Raw genomic sequence first — 17,996 nt, forward strand, 5'->3', positions numbered from 1 at the left:
CGAATCTCACCGGCTCATGGTTGACTCAGCCTTCCATTCTTCCGAGGTGGGTGAAATGAGGACCCAGATTGTTAGGAGCAATATGCTGACTCTGTAAACCATTTAGAGAGGGATGTAAATCACCATGATACAGTCTATTGCTAATATAGTCCCACATCTCTCTTTTCCTCTCTAAGGACAAACATTAAAATGTCAAAAAGCTGCTTGTAAGAATTATTAACTGATATTTTGCAGCACATCTACCCAAAACTCACATTTCTATTTTATTTAGACATCACATGTGCTTTTGTATTTAAATCTGGTCTTAGGAAAATAATGAAACATTTGGGGATGAAGATACAGCCCAGAAGTTCTGCACTGGAAGCCAAGATGGAGAAGACCTGCACAGCCACCATATACTTGCCTTTTGTACTCAAATAGGTAGGCAGGAAGGACACCCAGACACTGCAGAAAACCAGCATGCTGAAGGTGATCAGCTTGGCTTCATTGAAAGACCCAGGAAGATTCCTGGCCAGGAAAGCCACTGTGAAGCAGATGGCAGCCAGGAAGCCCATGTAGCCAAGGGCACCATAAAACATGGTGACAGAGCCTTCATTGCACTGTAGAATGATTTCTGCTGATTGTGAATGCATGTCTGACTCAGGAAAAGGAGGAAAAACACCTAACCAGATACTGCAGAGAACAACTTGGAAGCCACTACAAGAGAGGATAATGGAGTTGGCCAAACTCTTTCCAAGCCATCTCTGAACATTATTTCCTGGTTTTGTGGCCCAGAAGGCTAGCACCACTGTGATGGTTTTGGCCAAGACAGAAGAAATGGCAGCAGAGAAGATGATGCTGAAGGCCGTTTGTCGAAGAAGGCAGGTGACTCTACTCGGCTGGCCAATGAACAAGAAGGGGGTGAAGACACAAAGCAGGAGACAAACAAGGAGGATATAAGAGATGTCCCGATTGTTGGCTTTGACTATGGGAGTTTCTTGGAATTTAATGAAAGCTCCCAAGACAAAGCATGTGATTAAAGAGAGGAACAAGGCAATGGAAGCCAAGATGATCCCCAATTGTTCTTGATAGGATAGGAAAGTTTTAATCTTTGGGATACAGTGGTCTCGGTTGTCATTTGGATGTTGATCTGCTGGACATTTACTGCATTTTTCTGCATCTGAAAAACAGCAAAAGTAACATTGAACTTAAATCTTGTTCCTTTGTATAATGCTCATTAAGACTTGTAACCTCAATCACCCCTTCCAAGACTGATCCTTCTGATGGGCACCTATCCATTCATAGACAAAATGTTGCTGAAGCCAATTGTTAAAAATGCATTTCTAGATTATGTTTTGCAATTTTAGGGTCAATGGTTATCCTTATTGGTGAATTCCTCTCCTTCCTTACCCCTTTTACCCATGTTTGCAAAGCAAGAAAAAATGCTTTCTATTAGGCCAGGGCTGTCAGACTTGATTTCACTGAGGGCGTCATCAGGGTTGTGTTTGACCTTGGGGGACGGGTTTTCACTCTGCCAGTGAAAACGGGCTCTCAAGCTCTGTTTTCAGCTGCGACGGCCTCCTGCAGTCCTCTGCCAGCAAAAACGGAGCTCAGGAGAGCCACATGCAGCCCTCCTCAGCTCCATTTTCACTGGCAGAGACACCACAGCAGGGGTGGTTTCCTGTCAGTTCTAACCTCTTCTATAGAAGAGGTTCCACAAATCTACAGTGCCATTTAGAAGCAGTTCCAGCTCCCTCCCTCTGCCCATCCGCATATCATCAAGATGAAGAGTGAAAGGAGGAATTCTGGGAGTTGAAGTCCACAAGTCTTAAAGCTGTCAAGTTTGAACACTCCTGGGGTTTTTTTCTAAAGGGTTAGGGGTGCAAGGGTCTTGTAACTTGACAGCTTTAAGACTTGCACATTTCAATGCCAGAGTTTCTGAGTCAACATGACTGGAGGAGGAATTCTGGGAGTTGAAGTCCACAAGTCTTAAAGTGTCACATTTGAACACTCCTGGGTTTTTTTTCCTAAAGGGTTAGGGGTGCAAGGGTCTTGTAATTTGACAGCTTTAAGACTTGCGTGCTTCAAATGTTTCTGAGCCAACATTTTGGTTGCTAAGCAAGAGCATTGTCAAGTGAGTTTTACCACATTTTACAAGTTGGCCATGCCCACCGAGTCACATGGCCAGCAAGCCACTCCCACCCAGTCACATGGCCAGCAGGCCACTCCCACAAAGCAGGCCACACCTACAGAAGAGGTTCTAAAAAATTTTGAAACCCACCACTGCACCACAGGCCAGTCCTTTGCTATTTCCAGGGTGGCCCTGCAGCCAGATCTAAGCACCCCGCAGGCTGGATTTTTACTACTCCTTTGTGCATTACTGTTGAAAGTGAAATTCCCCAGGGAAGCCTGTTTTGGTTTACCTTCCTTTCCTTGTATTGCCACTTATCAACTGAGCATTGATAAAATTGCTCATCTGGCCTAGCAACCATGTGACTTTGAACCCAGCGACCAAAGTCACAAACTGGGATATTCCTACCATATTGAAATAAGTCACTTCTTATTGTGCAATAGAATAAAATAGAGTAAAATAGACTTATTAAGTATGAATAGTTAAATGTCTATTAAAATGCCCTCACCACCGTCCAGACCTTCCGCACAGCCCTTAAGACCTGGCTAGCCCGTCAGGCCTGGGGATAAAGCTAATTTGTCCCCACCCGAATGATGAATGAATGTTGCTTACTATTTTACTTCTATGTATTGTTTGTGTCTATTGTTTGTACCCTCCCTCCCTTATTTTATGTAAGCCGCCCTGAGTCCCCTCAGGGAAAAGGGCGGCCTATAAATACTAATAAAATCCTAAATCCTAAATCCCTAAAAGAAAATGTTGAGTTATGTGGTCTTTCCAAAGTTTGGTCCCACCTTCCATGGTGGAGATGGTTCCTTCGGGACAAGGAAGGCAGTCATAGCAGGAGATGGGCTTTCCTTTTTGAGGCACCTTCATGAATCCAGGATGGCAGCTTTCCACACACCTGGAAAAAGGCAGGGTCTGGGCAGAGAAAGGAAGAAAAAGAGTGATCATTTGATTTCAAGCAAACGGCAACAGAGAAAGAGGTTGGTGATTTACGTTCAAGGTTTAGAGTTGTAAGATGTGAAGAACATTAGAAGAGCTCAATATTCTGTTTGGTGGCATGTTGCTTCTCTTTTCTTCTCTTTTTTTAACATTTTTAACATTCTTGTTATACTTTAGGCTCTAAAAATTTATATATATTGTATTGCTCAAGGTACAATATAATGCATTTTTATGTTTTGGGGGGAAGGACCACAAAGATATTCTGGGTCAAGTGTATTTTCCTACACAAAAGACTAGTGATCAGTTTCATTAAATGGTTAAGGATATATTTCTCACAGATTACTTGATATCACAAAATAATTGCTGCCTATCAAAACTTATACTTGACCCAAGAAAATAAGCCCATTGATTGGAGATCTACTAAGATTGAAATAAAGATTTTCCCCACCTTGTTCAGCTTAACCATCTCTTCCAAACCCTTTGGATTGTCCATAATATTGAAATCCAGGGTTCCCCGTTTTTCTAGGCTGCCCAAATTCACTCTGTGAAGTGACTTGTTGTGAAACAGCCAGCTGACAATGTTCAGGTCTGTTACCAGATCTCCCTTCTCATCCAGATACATTCGATCTATGGATTTATTGTAAAATTCAGATTTTTCAAAGAAGGGATGAATCTGGAATGGAAGAGAATATGTGAATTTTTACAGGACATCCATGCTTCCTTTGCAAATCCCCTTTGTTCATAATGATGAGTGAATTGAAGGGTTCAGAATCATTTCCCAAGTTGTTCAGGAGGCAATCTATCAACCCTTTAAGTGTAACACTAACTTGTTTTTAAATATACCACTAAAATATGATGGTGAGACAATTCCACAGTTTCAAGATTCTGTGATTATTCCCATGAAAAATGCCGTAGAAAATTGAACATCATCATAGTTGGAAGGAAACCATAGAAATCTCATAGATCAACCCCCTGCTCAAGCAGGAAACTGTACATTATTTCAGATAAACCATTGTCCAATCCTTTCTTTAAAATCTCCAGAGATGGAGCACCCACAATTTCTGGAGACAAGTGAATCTAACAATTATTTGTTTTCATGTCAGGAAATTTCTCCTTAGTTCTAGATTGCTTCCCTCCTTGGTTAGTTTCCAATCATTGCTTCTTTTCTTGCCTTCTGGTGCTTTGGAAAATAAGTTGCCCTCCTTTCTTCATGGCAAGCCCTCAAACATTGGAACAGTGCTATCATATGACTCCTAGTCCTTCTTGTTACTATTTTTACTATTCATGCAACCTTTCTTCCTATGTTTTAGCCTCTGACCCCTAGTAATCTTTGTTGCTCTTCTCTGCACTCTTTCTAGAGTCTCAACATCATTTTTACTTTGTGACAACCAAAACTGGATGCAGTATTCCAAATGTGGTCTTACCAAGGACTTACAACGTGGTACTAACATTTCACGTGATCTTGATACTCCCCAAGGACTGGAATAGAACAGATGTAGTTCTATCTTCAAAAAAGGAAAAATAAACCTGAACAGATCCCAGAAACTTCAGACCAGTCAGCTGGACATCAATACCTGGGAAAGTCTTGGAAAAGATAATCAAGCAACAAATCTGCGAACACCTAGAAGCAAAAAAAGTTATAACCAGCAGCCAACATAGATTCATCAAAAACATCATGCCAAACAAATCTTTATTTATTCTTTGAAGAGTGACTAAATTAGTAGGTCAGCAAAATGCTGTGCACATAGTATACTTAGATTTCAGTAAAGCATTTGATAAAATAGACCACATCTTACTTCATGGCAAGCCAGAAAAAATGTGGGATAAACAGCACAACAACCAGCTAAGTTTGTAACTGGCTGACAAATCATACTCAATGAGTAATCCTTAATGATACTACATCTACATGGAGGGAAGTAAGCAGTGGGGTACCACGAGGTTCGGTCTTAAGCCTATTACTCTTCAATATCTTCATAAACAATCTAGATGAGGGACTAGAAGGGGAATTCATCAAATTTGGAGATGATATTTAGCTGCCAAGAATAGCCAACACCCTAGAAGACAAGCTCAGGATACAAAAAGATCTTGACAGACTTGAAAACTGGGCCCTATTTAACAAAATGAAAGTCAATATAGAAAAAAGTTAGGTAGACACTTAGGGAAGAAAAGGCCATATGTAGGTATAGGCTACAGTAGGTGAAACTTGGCTTAATGTCAGTAGCTGTGAGACAGATCTTGGAGTCCCAGTGGACAATCACTTAAATATGACTTAGCAGTGTGTGGCAGCAGTCAAAAAGCACTGTATTAGGTTGTATTAATAGAGGGAAAGAATCAAGATCAGATGAAGTTCTAATACTGCTTTACAAAGCCTTAGTAAGACAACACTTGGAATAATGCATACAGTTCTGGTCACCGCAATATAAAAAAGATGCTGAGAGTCTGGAAAGAGTACAGAGAAAAGAAACAAGAATGATTAGACAGATGGGGGCTAAAATGTACGAAGAATGGTTACAGAAATTCTTTTATTTCTCTCTTCTTGCCTTCCGGTGCTCTGGAAAATAAGTTGCCTCCCCTCTTCTTCATGGGAGTCTCTCAAATATTGGAACACTGCTATCATGTGTTCACTCGTCCTTCTTTTTACTAGAGTAGACATACCCAACCCTGCAATGGTTCTTCATATTTTTAGCCTCCAGCCCCATAATCATCTTAGTTGCTCTTCTCTGTAGTCTTTCTAGAGTTTCAACATCTTTTTCATATTGTGGCTATTTCCTGGATGTGTTTTCTTTCCCTGTTTTGAAGATGGGAACCACATCAATTCTCTTCTAGTCCTCTGGTAATTCACTAGTACTCCAGGATCTTTGAAAGATATGGTTCAGTGGTTCCGAGATCACATCTGCCAGCTCCTCCAGAACTCTTAAGATATAATCCATCAAAACCTAATGATGTGAATTTGTCTAGTGTGGACAGGTATGCCCTTACTATTTTTTTTTGCTTATTTTAATTTTATTCCTAGTCTGTGTTTTACAGTTGTGTTTCTGCTGGGTTGAGAGATATATCCCTGTTTCCCCAAAAATAAGACCTATCCCAAAAATAAACCCTGGCATGCTTTTTTACACATGCACCTAACATAAACCCTACCCCCCCAAATAAGCCCTTCTGGATGGGGCTACTGGAGCTGTCACAAGGTGAAACAGGTGTCAGGGCATGGGTAGTCTGCCTATGAGGGCCCTGAGGTAAGCCAGTGCGGCGTCCATGGCGAAGCTCCACCCACTCTGCCTTGCAGGGGCAGCACTGGTGCACTGCATGGCCTCCTGCCCTGCTGTGAACAAGCAGAAGAGCCGAGGTGGCACAGTGGTTAGGGTGCAGTACTGAAGGCCACTACAGCTGACTGTTATCTGCAGTTCAGCGGTTCTAATCTCACCGGCTCAAGGTTGACTCAGCCTTCCATCCTTCTGAGGTGGGTGAAAGGAGGAGCCAGACTGTGGGGGCGATATGCAGACTCTGTAAACCGCTTAGAGGGGGCTGAAAGCCCTATGAAGCGGTATATAAGTCTAACTGCTATTGCTATTGCTAGAAGAAGTGGGCCTCCTGTACATGGGAAAAAATAAGACATCCCCTGAAAATAAACCCCAGTGCTTATTTTGGGGCGCAAAAGAAATTTTGGGGAAACATGGATATATATGATTGTTTCTTATTTTTTTCTTGTTTTTTAATATGTTGAAAGAAACTTTTTAAATATTATTTTTAACATTTCTTGTAAGTCTTAGTTTATTCTGAGCCTTAGTTTTCCTGACTTCTTTTTGCAGATTTGGACTATATGCTGGTATTCTGTCTTAATTATGTCTCTCTCTTTTCATTTTTTATATTTATCCTTTTTGTCTGCTTTTTCAGAGCGATCTTTTTGTATGCAAAATGCTTGTTTTTTGTGTGCAAAAAATGCTTGTTTTGAAGTTTAGACTTAAAAGCTTGTCTAAGCCTTTCTCTCTCTCTCTCTCTCTCTCTCTCTCTCTCTCTCTCTCTCTCTCTCTCTCTCTCATCTATCTATCTATCTATCTATCTATCTATCTATCTATCTATCTATCTATCTATCGTTCTCACTTTTCTTTCACTGAATTCAATAGTTGGGTAAAGATTTAGAGGTTATGAACTGATCTCTATTTGATTGCCTTCTTTATCACCATCAAATATTCTTCTTGAAAAACCTTTCCACAAACTTCTTTATAAGTTGAATGTCCACAATTCAAGGATGACCCATTTTATAATAACTCCCAAGAAAAACATTAATCCTAAATTATTTGGGTTAGCGCCATCATTGAAGAAAGCAAGAAATTGTTGGAAAATCTCTCTAATGGCAGATATTTTTTCCAGATGGAGTAGATGGCCTTTCTTCCTGTATGTTTTTAAGGAAATGACCCATATTCTCTTTCACTTAGAAGGAAGAGTATACAAACACCTTTTCTCAGCTTTCTTGCTTTTCCATATCCAGAATTAGATGTGGTAGGCTAAATTCCATCTCAGAATAATCTTATTCTTTTAAGCAAAAAACAAAAGTAATTTTTATGCGCAAAATAAGGTTCAAGGCGTAACTCAGAGAGGGAACTTCTGAGTTACTCATGGCTAATTGAAGACGTCTGTGAAAAGCAAAGAATTATGATTACGATGAAGAATGAAGGAACAGCAAGTCCTTTAAAAGCAGTCAAGAGAAAGAGAGAGCAGGAGATTGCCCACAAGTTCAACAAATGGCAATTCCTTGTGAGGGGATCCTAAAAGAGTGGTCTGTAGATCTTTTGTAAGTCCATGAAATCTTGTTGTGTTCACTTGATTGACTCCCAATCAAGGGAGTCAACTATTTCTTGGTTATATTAATATCTTAAATAGGGACTTAAGGGTTTAAAACAAGATGTAATTGGCAGAAAGCAAAAAAACATATTTAAGAACGTTTTAAACAGACTAGAGAGGCCTGAGGATTCAGGAACACGAATACTTTCTGAAAAGTTTAGAAAAACAGAAATTGCAAAAAGGATTCTTGCCTGCAGAAGAGAGAAATGTAAGATAAATACCTGCCAAGCCTTCACTCTTGGAGTTTTTAAGTTCTTACGACCGTCTAATTTTCTCCTCTTGGATTTGGACAAATGGGCTGCATGTAAGGCCCATGCCACAGCCCAGATGATGTTGTAATTGTCCAAAGACAGGATCTGATCCTTCACCTGTTGGGGATGAGCCTGCAACTTCCCCCTCTCTCTGCACCGTCTCCAGACTGTCACAGAAAAGGCATCCTTGGTTTCTGAGCACTTAAAGGATTTTTCTATAAATAATCCCATGTAAGAATGAAGCTGCCTGTAGTGATGATAATCCAGGGTTTTCTTTGCCTTCAGAACAAAGGAAAGGATGCTATGAAAGTGGTGACGAGAGACTGCGCTGCTCTCTGATAAATAAAAGGTTAAGTCATAGAGCACTGTTGCAAGCAGGACTTTCCCTTCAATAGGTCCATTTACCTTGAGATGTACAAAGTGTAGGACGGCTGTTCCTGCATCAATTGAATTCATTTCTGTAGCGAAAAGGAAGACGCTTACTTGTCTCCACTTGCGATATACGTTATAATCTACTGAAAGATAAGGAACAGTTGCTGAAAAGCTCTGTGATATAACAGGAGCGATGCCATTCCTTATCAGCATGGAGGTCATGATAGTCAGGAATTTCTCCCCCTTCTCGGTGTCGATGACAATCAGACCAACCAAAGTCCACCTGAAATGGAGGAGCAGCTTGACCATTGATGAATAATGGAATCCTTCTGCAGGGAGCATCGCGTAGAAGAAAGGAAAGCTCGTTTTATCCCTCAGAATCTGGGAAACAAAATTGTAACTAACCTGAAAAGGAATGGAAAAAAATGTTATTTTCCAATAGTGGAGAACTATTTAGATAGATAGGTAGAATTCTTCATTGGCTAAGTGTGATTGGAGACACAAGGAATTTGTCTTTGGTGCGTATGATCTGAGTGTATATAAAGAAAAATAAAATAGAATACATTCATCAAGAATCATAAGATACTACACTTAGCGATAGTCCTAAGTTACTAATAAGCAATCAAATCATACTAGGAAACAAATAAAACAGTATTAATTGTAAAGATACAAGCAACATGATTATAGCCATAAGTGGTAAAAGATAGGTACTAGGAAGGACGAGAAGAATAATAGTAATACAATCTTAGTAATATTTGACAGTGTTGTGAGAATTAGTTGTTTAGCAGAGTGATGGCATTTGGGGAAAAACTGTCCTTGTGTCTACGTATTCTAGTGTGCAGTGCCCTACAGCATCGTTTTGAGGGTAGGAGTTTGAGGGTAGGAGTTGAAACAATTTATGTCCAGGATGTGAGGGGTCTGTAGATGTTTCCACAGCCCTCTTTTTGACCTGTGCAGTATACAGATCCATGATGAAAGGCGGGTTGGTAGCAATTGTTTTTCTGCAGTTCAAATTATCCGTCTTGTTTGGTTGCAGAGCCAAACCAGACAGTTATGGAGGTTATGGACAGTCTACTGTAGACCAAGGAAAGCCAAGAATGTAAAATATCAATTCTATGTCTAAGGAAGGCTTAGTTCCTGTAGTGAAAATGCCTCTACTCACGCCTCTACTCAAGCCCTGCTTTTCTCCTTTTGCTCCTTGAAGGATTTTTTTCCTTCCAGGAGAATAAAAGGTCCCCAAGGCAGGACTCGGACTATGACAAGACTGGATATGTTTGCTTTACTCCATCTCTTAGAGAAAGCTGCATGATTAAAATTTGTCTTAGCAGCAGAGACTCACCTGTGGGATTTTGTAAGTGCCCAGCATTGAAGATATCTGGATGGAGAAGCTAGTTTCAGTCCCATCAAGAACAGTCACTGTGTTTCTCTGTCTCCCACAACTGTAGTTGGGGACGTTGGCCTCCCCGTCTGACAGCAGATCCAGCAAAGCATCTGAGGTCTTTCCTGCACTATAATAATTATCATAGACACTGTAACCCAGGGTGATATTGGGCAAGAGACGGGAATCCTGATTAATCTCTTGGACAGCCAAAATGAAGGAAAGCTTTTTCGAGTATCCCATTACTTTTGCTCTGCAAAGATAATGTATTAAATGAAAAATGATTTTTTTTTAATTTAATCTCTTTGTAGTTCTAATCAGACCAGGGATTCTTCTAAATTGATTAGAGCCGAGGTAGCAAACTCAAGGCCCGCGGGATGGATCTGGCCCATGCAGTGCTTAGATCCAGCCCACAGACCTGTCCTGGAAACAGCGAGGCACTGTTTTTGCTGGCAGAATGCTTAGGCCACTACAGCCACCCCCGACACAAATGACATAGCTGGCCAAGCCCCTCCCACCTCCCCAAGATCAAACACAACCCTGATGTGTCCCTCAATGAAATCCAGTTTGAAACCCCTGTGTTAGATCGGTTGAATGGATGAGGCAGACTCACGATTCAGCAACAAACAGCTCTTTATTAAGTGACAACTATATACAATCCTTTTATATTGAGCTGTCAGACCATTCAACCAATCAGATTTGAATACTGTTCCCCCCGGTACAGAGGACCTTGGTGGAAACTATCATACTGTTTGTCAGTATGTAACAACCTGGATTAGAGCAATACAGAAAAAAAATGTAACTTCAAAATAATAAAAATCAGTAAGCTACCCAAAGGTGTTTTTCAAAGGAAGTGCACTTTGTTTTTCCATTAAAGACCTTTTGTTTCTCATCCAAGAAGCTTTTTTTTGGTTCTGAGAAGTGAAATATTTTCAAAGACAAAATAAAGTCCAGTTTTGAAAAGCACCTTTGGGCCAACCACAACCTGGATGACCCGAGAGTCTCCATGGATATTTAACAATAAATTACATTAATAAAATAAATCTGATTATATTTCAAAAGCACTAACCAAGTATGTGACAGCTGAGCAGGTTTTCAGGTTTGTCGACATATGTGGATGGATTATTTCAGTGGTTCCCAAACTTGGCAACTTTAAGACTTGTGGACTTCAACTCCCAGAGTTCTCTAGCCAGAAGAGCTAGCTGGAGAATTCTGGGAGTTGAAGTCCACAAGTCTTAAAGTTGCCAAGTTTGGGAACCACTGGATTATTTCATGATTCCAAAGAAGGCAAGAGATCATTACAATATCTTTCACATTTTAATGAAACTCTGGGATTCAATTTACATTTTAATGCAACTTAAGTGTAAAGAATCTACTTCTTATTAGCTTATTCTTGAGGTTGCCAATATCTTGGCAGTTGTCTAAGATTTTAGTGTGACTTATATAGTCATCCTTTTTCTTTCTGGTTATATTCTCCTATTTTTAATATTAGAGTTGTTTAAATGTTAAATACAGAATTAATACACAGTCAGATGCAAATCACATAAAATGAGCTTAGAGTCTTAACAAGGACAATATGTTGCCCTATTTCCTGGAAAATAAGACCTACCTTGATAATAAACGCAATTGAGCTTTTGAGTGCATGGGCTAAATAAGCCCTCCCCTGAAAGTAAACCCGCCCCAAAAATATTGCAACACAGCAGCAGCCATGAGGTTATTGTGCTTGCTGCCTCCTGCACCTCAAAAATAATAAGGCCAAGTGCTTATTTTGGGGGGGTCAAAAGAAAATAAGACCCTGTCTTATTTTTGAGGAAGCACGGTATCAAGTCTGTATTTTGATACCCACTGTCAGAAGCCTTTGACTGAAGGCTTCAATTTATGTTGAAATCACTATAGGATTAAGGTATTTCGTATCAGTTCAAAATGGGAATCACAGACATGGAAATAAACTAAATAAAAACAGAAGGGAGTGTCTATCCCATTTAAATATGGGGGGTGGGGAATAGCCTTCTTGCACTTTTGTATCCATATTCACCCCTTTATGGGAGAAAGGAATGGTAGAAGATTGGATCCACATTCTCCCATCCATAATCCAATTATTTCAAAAATATTAAAGAAAGCGTTTGTTCTTCAAAGTCAGGAAAAACAGAAGATGCCTGTTTGATGATTTTATTTGCTAACTTCAAAGTAGGCTGTCGGATTAAAGTTGAAATGGCACAATACCTGGTTGGAACTGCTGAAATAAGTCAGAAATGGAATGCAGTACAGGAAGATCGACTTACTTGGATACTTGAGAAGTAGGATTTTTTTTGAAAGTTATTGTTTTTACAAAAGCCTTGGTTAAAGAGTCTATACCACCAATGGAAATGTCTCCTGGCCTGTAATGATTCTTTGGATCCAATTTACTTCTCTGTAGGGTCAGGAGGCATTTGGCATTGAGCACACTGCAGACTCCCTGGGTCCACAGAAGCAGAAGCAGCAACATAATTTGTTCCTGATGGACCTTCAACTTTCTGTACAATCAGAACAAAATCTGAGAAGATGAAGTGGAAGAGTAATTCCTTATTTCCGAATGGGTTCAGACAAAGCTTCACTTCTGAGGTGGGGAGGAGAAAACAAGTCTTCTCTCTCTCTCCCTCTCTTTAGACCCATTTATACCTCTGTGGATTTCTAATGCCATGACATCAACCCATAAGGCTTTTATGTGAAATTGAGGTGGAAATGTATTACAGCAATGTTTGTGTCAAGTCTTCTGAAAGTTTGCTGAAAGATTTCTAGGGAATTAGCACCAAGGCAGCAATTAAATCACTATAATTTGGATAATGGCAATGAGGAGAGAATTCACAGATGAGTTCTGAACTTTAGAGATGAGCCACTGGGTGAGACAGGAGTTCTTGGTTCCAAACCTCTCTAAGAAATTGTCTTTATGCAAACCAGTGTCAAGAGAAAGTGTTAGTATGTATTTAAACAGTCCAACATTGATCTGGGTGTAATTGCCTTGACAATATTGTCAAGTCAATCAAGGATGAGATTGATGGTTGCTTCTTTTTTAAATGAGATAATAAATTTAGCATGAGAAATATGATAGGAAAATGTCACAAACTACAGATAGGAAAACAAAAAAAATGTGGTGGCAGTTTTTGAACAGATAGATTCTGAACTCTTTGATTGTGTTACTACATTCTTGAGCATATACAGAATTTCTGAGATATGACACTTAGATGAACTTAATTCCATGTTGTAAATTCTTGAAATTATCCCAAAAGGCAGACATATATGAAATCTGCTTTTTAAGCTAATTTGAAGAATTTGCAACATAATGTAGCATAGGGCTTCCTGCCTGAGCAGGTAGTTGGACGAGAAGACCTCCAAAGTCCCTTCCAACTCTGTTATTCTGTTATTCTGTCTCCACCTACATGAGTATTAAAGAGTGGCTGTGCAGATCCTATCTATCCTAGGCTCATTAATCTGCATCTTTGCCCTCATATGCTACAATATTCTTCCTAGACCCAACTTGAATACAAAGGAGCAACTAATGATAAAATTAGGAGGGTTCCTAGTTTTAATTCCTGGTTTTTATTAGTGTACTGTAAACATAAATGAAGATAGTGTGAAAGTCAATTATTTTTATGTGTTTCATACACACTTTCATTCTTCCTTCTCAAAATTGAATTATGCTGACCAATGAAGGTTAAATCTCAATTTAAGCCAATCCTTTGCCTGCTTTGGAAATATGACTGAACTTGCCTCTAGCTTGTTTTACTGATGTTCCATTACCTCTTTCTAGCTGGGACTCAGGAAATGAAACATGAGGCTCAACAGAAGAATGACTCTGAAGTCTGCTTTTCTCTAGCAATGTGTCTGCTAATTAGTGGTGGGTTTCAAATTGTTTTAGAACCTCTTCTGTAGGTGTGGCATGCTTTGTGGGAGTGGCTTGCCTGCCATGTGACTGAGTGGGAGCGGCTTGGCAGTTATGTGACTGAGTGGGCATTGGCCAACTTGTAAAATGTGGTGAAACTCACTTAACAACGCTCTTGCTTAGCAACCAAAATGTTGGCTCAAAAACTTTGGCATTTGAAGCACACAAGTCTTAAAGCTGTCAAGTTACAAGACCCTTGCACCTAAGGTGACCAGATTTTCAGATTGGAAAAGAGGGACACCCTTGACCGGGGGGGGGGGGGGGGCTTGATTAAAAAATTTTTTTTTTGTCAAAAGGTCACCCCAGGACACTGAAACCAGCATAAATACGAATCTGTTGCCAAACAAAATTTTGATCACGTGACCATGAGGATGCTGCAACGGTCGCTAAGTGTGAAAAATGGTTGCAACGGTCGCTAAGTGTGAAAAATGGTCATCAGTCACTTTTTTCAATGCCATTGTAACTTTGGTCACTAAATGTTTTCCCCCTCCTCGAGACTCCTCACTTCTTCCTTCATTCCTCTTGCTTATCTACCTTCACCTTATCTGTCTTCTGCTCTTTCCCTCTCTTCCTTCCTTCCTCCCTCCTTCCATCCTCTTCTTTCCTCACTCACTCCCTTCCTCCTTTTTTCTCTTCCTTCCTCCTTCTATTCTTTATACGATATAAAATTCAATGAGGGTGAAACACACCAAATCTGGCAAAGCTGCCTTGCACCAACCTGCCCTGCCCATAGAATAGCAGCCACTTTGAGACACATAAACCTGGTCTGAACATATTGCATCACAAAGATTTGCAAAGATCACATTTGCAAAAAGGAACATTTCTTGTAGTAAATACATTTTATAAACAATTTAAAAGTAAAAATCCCCCCAAAATAATAAAAAAGGTATTCTATAAATAAAAGAAATCCTTAAAAACCATTGTTAAGTATTACACCAGCAATAATTTATACTGTCACCATTTCAAACTATCATCAGAAATACGAATCCATTGCCAAACATCAACATTTTGATCGCGTAACCATGAGGATGCCACAACGGTCGCTAAGTGTGAAAATGGTCGCTAAGTGTGAAAAATGGTCATCAGTCACTTTTTTCAATGCCATTGTATATTCCTGATTATTAAAAGTGCAAATTCACTCAGTGTCAATCATGACTCCTGAGTCCATTTCAAAGTATTGTGCATAGAAATTTTAAAAATGGCTTGTTTCAATTTATTTTGGATAGAATCTTTTTTTAAATAGTCTAAGACAATTTAAAAAAAGAATCAACACAGAATACCACTATTTAAAAAAATCATATGCACAATAAATAAAATATTATTTTAAAATACATTGAGCCTATACTCCTTACAGTAAATGACTCATCTGGAAACAAGCCAATAGCATTTTTTGTGCTTTCAAATTTACAGATGTTCCAAAATCAGCTTAAAGTCCAAATATTTAAAGACCACCCCCCTCAAAGCTATCTTACCAGAGCTTTAAATATCTTCTGGGGAGGCCCTGTAATCCCATTCATGACAAAGGTAGGGCTTTCTCAGGAGGAAGGTTTCAGCTGGTGCCCATCCTTTGGAAACCTCCTCCAGAGCAGGGAGCCCTAACCTGCTGTCCATTCAGGAAGGCTGTACAAATTATTCTGTCTTCTAGAGCCATTGGGATTTAATATGGTTTTATCACTGGATTTTCTTTTTATTGTTTTTGTGGAATTGTTACAATGATTTTATAATAATATAATTTTATTTGGCATTTTTGTTGCTGTAAACTGCTGAAAGCCCCTGATAGAATACAAATTATTTAATAATAAATTTAAAAAGCTGGATGCAAGATATGAAAACATTGCAAACTATTGTTCAAGATAATTTGAGAAAAGGGAATCATTCACCAAGAGTGCTAATAACTACTGCTAAGTTATATAGCAAATCAGATACTAAGGCCTAATGCCACAGAGGGGAGAGAAATTCATAAGTTTTCAAGATTTCCTGCACTGCTTCAAACATATACACTTAATACCAATGAATCCACAGCTATTATTTGATACAAGAAGATGGGTATGGAGAACGGAAAGAAATTTAAATTAATAAAAAAGATGCCACTGAAATCATCTGTTTTAAATTATAATCCCTCTTCCTGACAGTGGATCAATAAAAAAAAGATTATGCCCAATTCAAACTGGAAAAATACATTTAGCTCAAAAAAATAAGATCGTCATGGTGATGAAAGAACATGGCAAGTATCCCTAGGAATTATTTGTCTCCAGGCAAATAAGGAAATACCTGTTGCTCTGGTCTTTAATGCAATTCTTGCTTAAGGCAGAGCCCTCCCCCGAAAAAATGCTTCTGCCGGGCTGCGAGAGCCACGTGGAAGTTGTCTGCACGGCTGAAAAACGGACTGTTTGCTGGGCTGGGAGGAGGAGACAGCGCCCTGCCTTCTCCCCCTTTGGCTTTGCGGAGTTCACAGCCAGCACGGGCGGCAAGTCTGGATGGAACCACGTGGAAGTTCTCTGCGTGACCGGCAGCTGCTTTTTACTCCCGAGTAAAATTTTTACTCGGGAGTAAGTAAAATTTACATTATTTACAAAACATGATTTATTTTACTCACCACCAGTAAGCGCAGCTGCAACCCCAACAAGAAAGACAAAATAAAATGGAGACTCGCGCATGCGTCCTCAGCTAAGGAGTCCAGCCAATCAGTGAGCTGGTTGGCCAGCTCACTGATTGGCTGGAGTCAAGCCAATCAAATCAGTGAGCGGCGGGCTGGGCTGGCTTAAATTTGTAGGTAGCATAGAACAGAACGATGAGCCAGCCCAGCAGCTGATGGGCGGGAGTTGCGAGCGCCAAAAAAAGCGTGCCTTTTAAAAAAGCGGGCGGGACGCGGGAAAATGCATCAAAAAGCGGGGGTGTCCCGCCAAAAGCGGGATGTCTGGTCACCTTACTTGCACCACTAACCCTTTAGAAAAAAAACCCCAGGGGTGTTCAAACTTGACAACTTTAAGACTTGTGGGCTTCAACTCCCAGAATTCCTCCTCTCACTCTTCATCTTGATGATGTGCGGATGGGCAGGGGGACGGAGCTGGAACCGGTTCTAAATGGCACTGTAGATTTGTGGAACCTCTTCTATAGAAGAGGTTAGAACTGGCAGGAACCCACCCCTGCTGCTAATGTTTAACAAGGCAAAAGGAACTCTGGGTTCCTGGTTTTTTTGTAGAATTTTAAAGTTTTTAATTTGCATAGTTTTAAGATTGTAACTTTTTTTCAATTTAACATGTTGTGATCTGGATGCTGCCCAGTCATCTTATTGGGGTAATGGGTGGCATATAAATGTAATAAATAGGGTAATTCTGACTGACCTTTTTTCCCTTTTCTAGATTGATTATTGTCATCCTTGGATTCACATATCAGACTTTCCCCTCCCCTGATTGTGGAGTAACAGCTTTTTAAATGATCCCTTGCAGTCTATGGAGACATGAATAAGAGCATTCACTCATGCTTTGACAACAATGGAGTTATTCTAAATTTATTTGGGAAACATTAATTCATTGATCATAGACTCCATGAAGTCTGTTATAAACTTTCCCCTTTCCCTAGTACCATCTTAATCAACCTCATTCAAGGAGACAATAGTAAAAAGTCAGTTTGAACAGAACCTCCCAGAGATCAGTCTTTGTTTGACACAGAAATGTCATACTCATCTCTCTAAAACTGAATTCACCCCACTTTTTGGATATCTCAAGTCATTGCTCAATTAAATTGAGAGTAGGGACATGAGTAGCTGAGAATTGGAAAAGAGAGGATGGCAGAGCTTCAAAAATCCTCTCTAGCCGTAGGATGATTTGAATACTTTGGTATAATAGTATGTAGTGACCATTTTATATTAGAAAGATCTTTGTTTATTAAATAGATCAATGATGATGTAAGGAATAATTGATATATACATGAATTGAAATACTTAACCACTATATGGATTAATAATTAATAATGGGAAACTATTCTTGGAATTCTGGATGATTGATGGCATTATGGTTAATTGAAAATATGAATGTATATTATAAACTAATGGGAACTCTTTGTTCTAAACTTCGCTTTTCCCCCTTAGAGGTAGGTGATACTATAATACTTTAAGGACGCATTGTTTATTTGATAGATAATTACAAATTCAAGGAAATAAGGATTGTTACGAATGAAAGAATA

General features: G+C 39.5%; 1 protein-coding gene across 1 annotated transcript; it reads right to left on the bottom strand.

The window, feature by feature from the left end:
- Window positions 1-263: 263 nt before the first annotated feature.
- Window positions 264-10,135, bottom strand: LOC148047019 (vomeronasal type-2 receptor 26-like). The gene is made up of 5 exons (XM_087707676.1): window positions 9,854-10,135; window positions 8,626-8,919; window positions 3,501-3,725; window positions 2,902-3,028; window positions 264-1,159 (listed from the first exon to the last, which is right to left on the bottom strand). Exons 1-5 carry the CDS (start codon window positions 10,133-10,135, stop codon window positions 264-266), a joined length of 1,824 nt encoding a protein of 607 aa, XP_087563802.1.
- Between the last annotated feature and the right edge of the window lie 7,861 nt (window positions 10,136-17,996).

This window comes from Thamnophis sirtalis, unplaced genomic scaffold, assembly GCF_051295495.1.
Source record: "Thamnophis sirtalis isolate CommonGarterSnake01/CBP01778 unplaced genomic scaffold, rThaSir2_p1.2 scaffold_3, whole genome shotgun sequence".
Taxonomy (NCBI): Eukaryota; Metazoa; Chordata; class Lepidosauria; order Squamata; family Natricidae; genus Thamnophis; species Thamnophis sirtalis.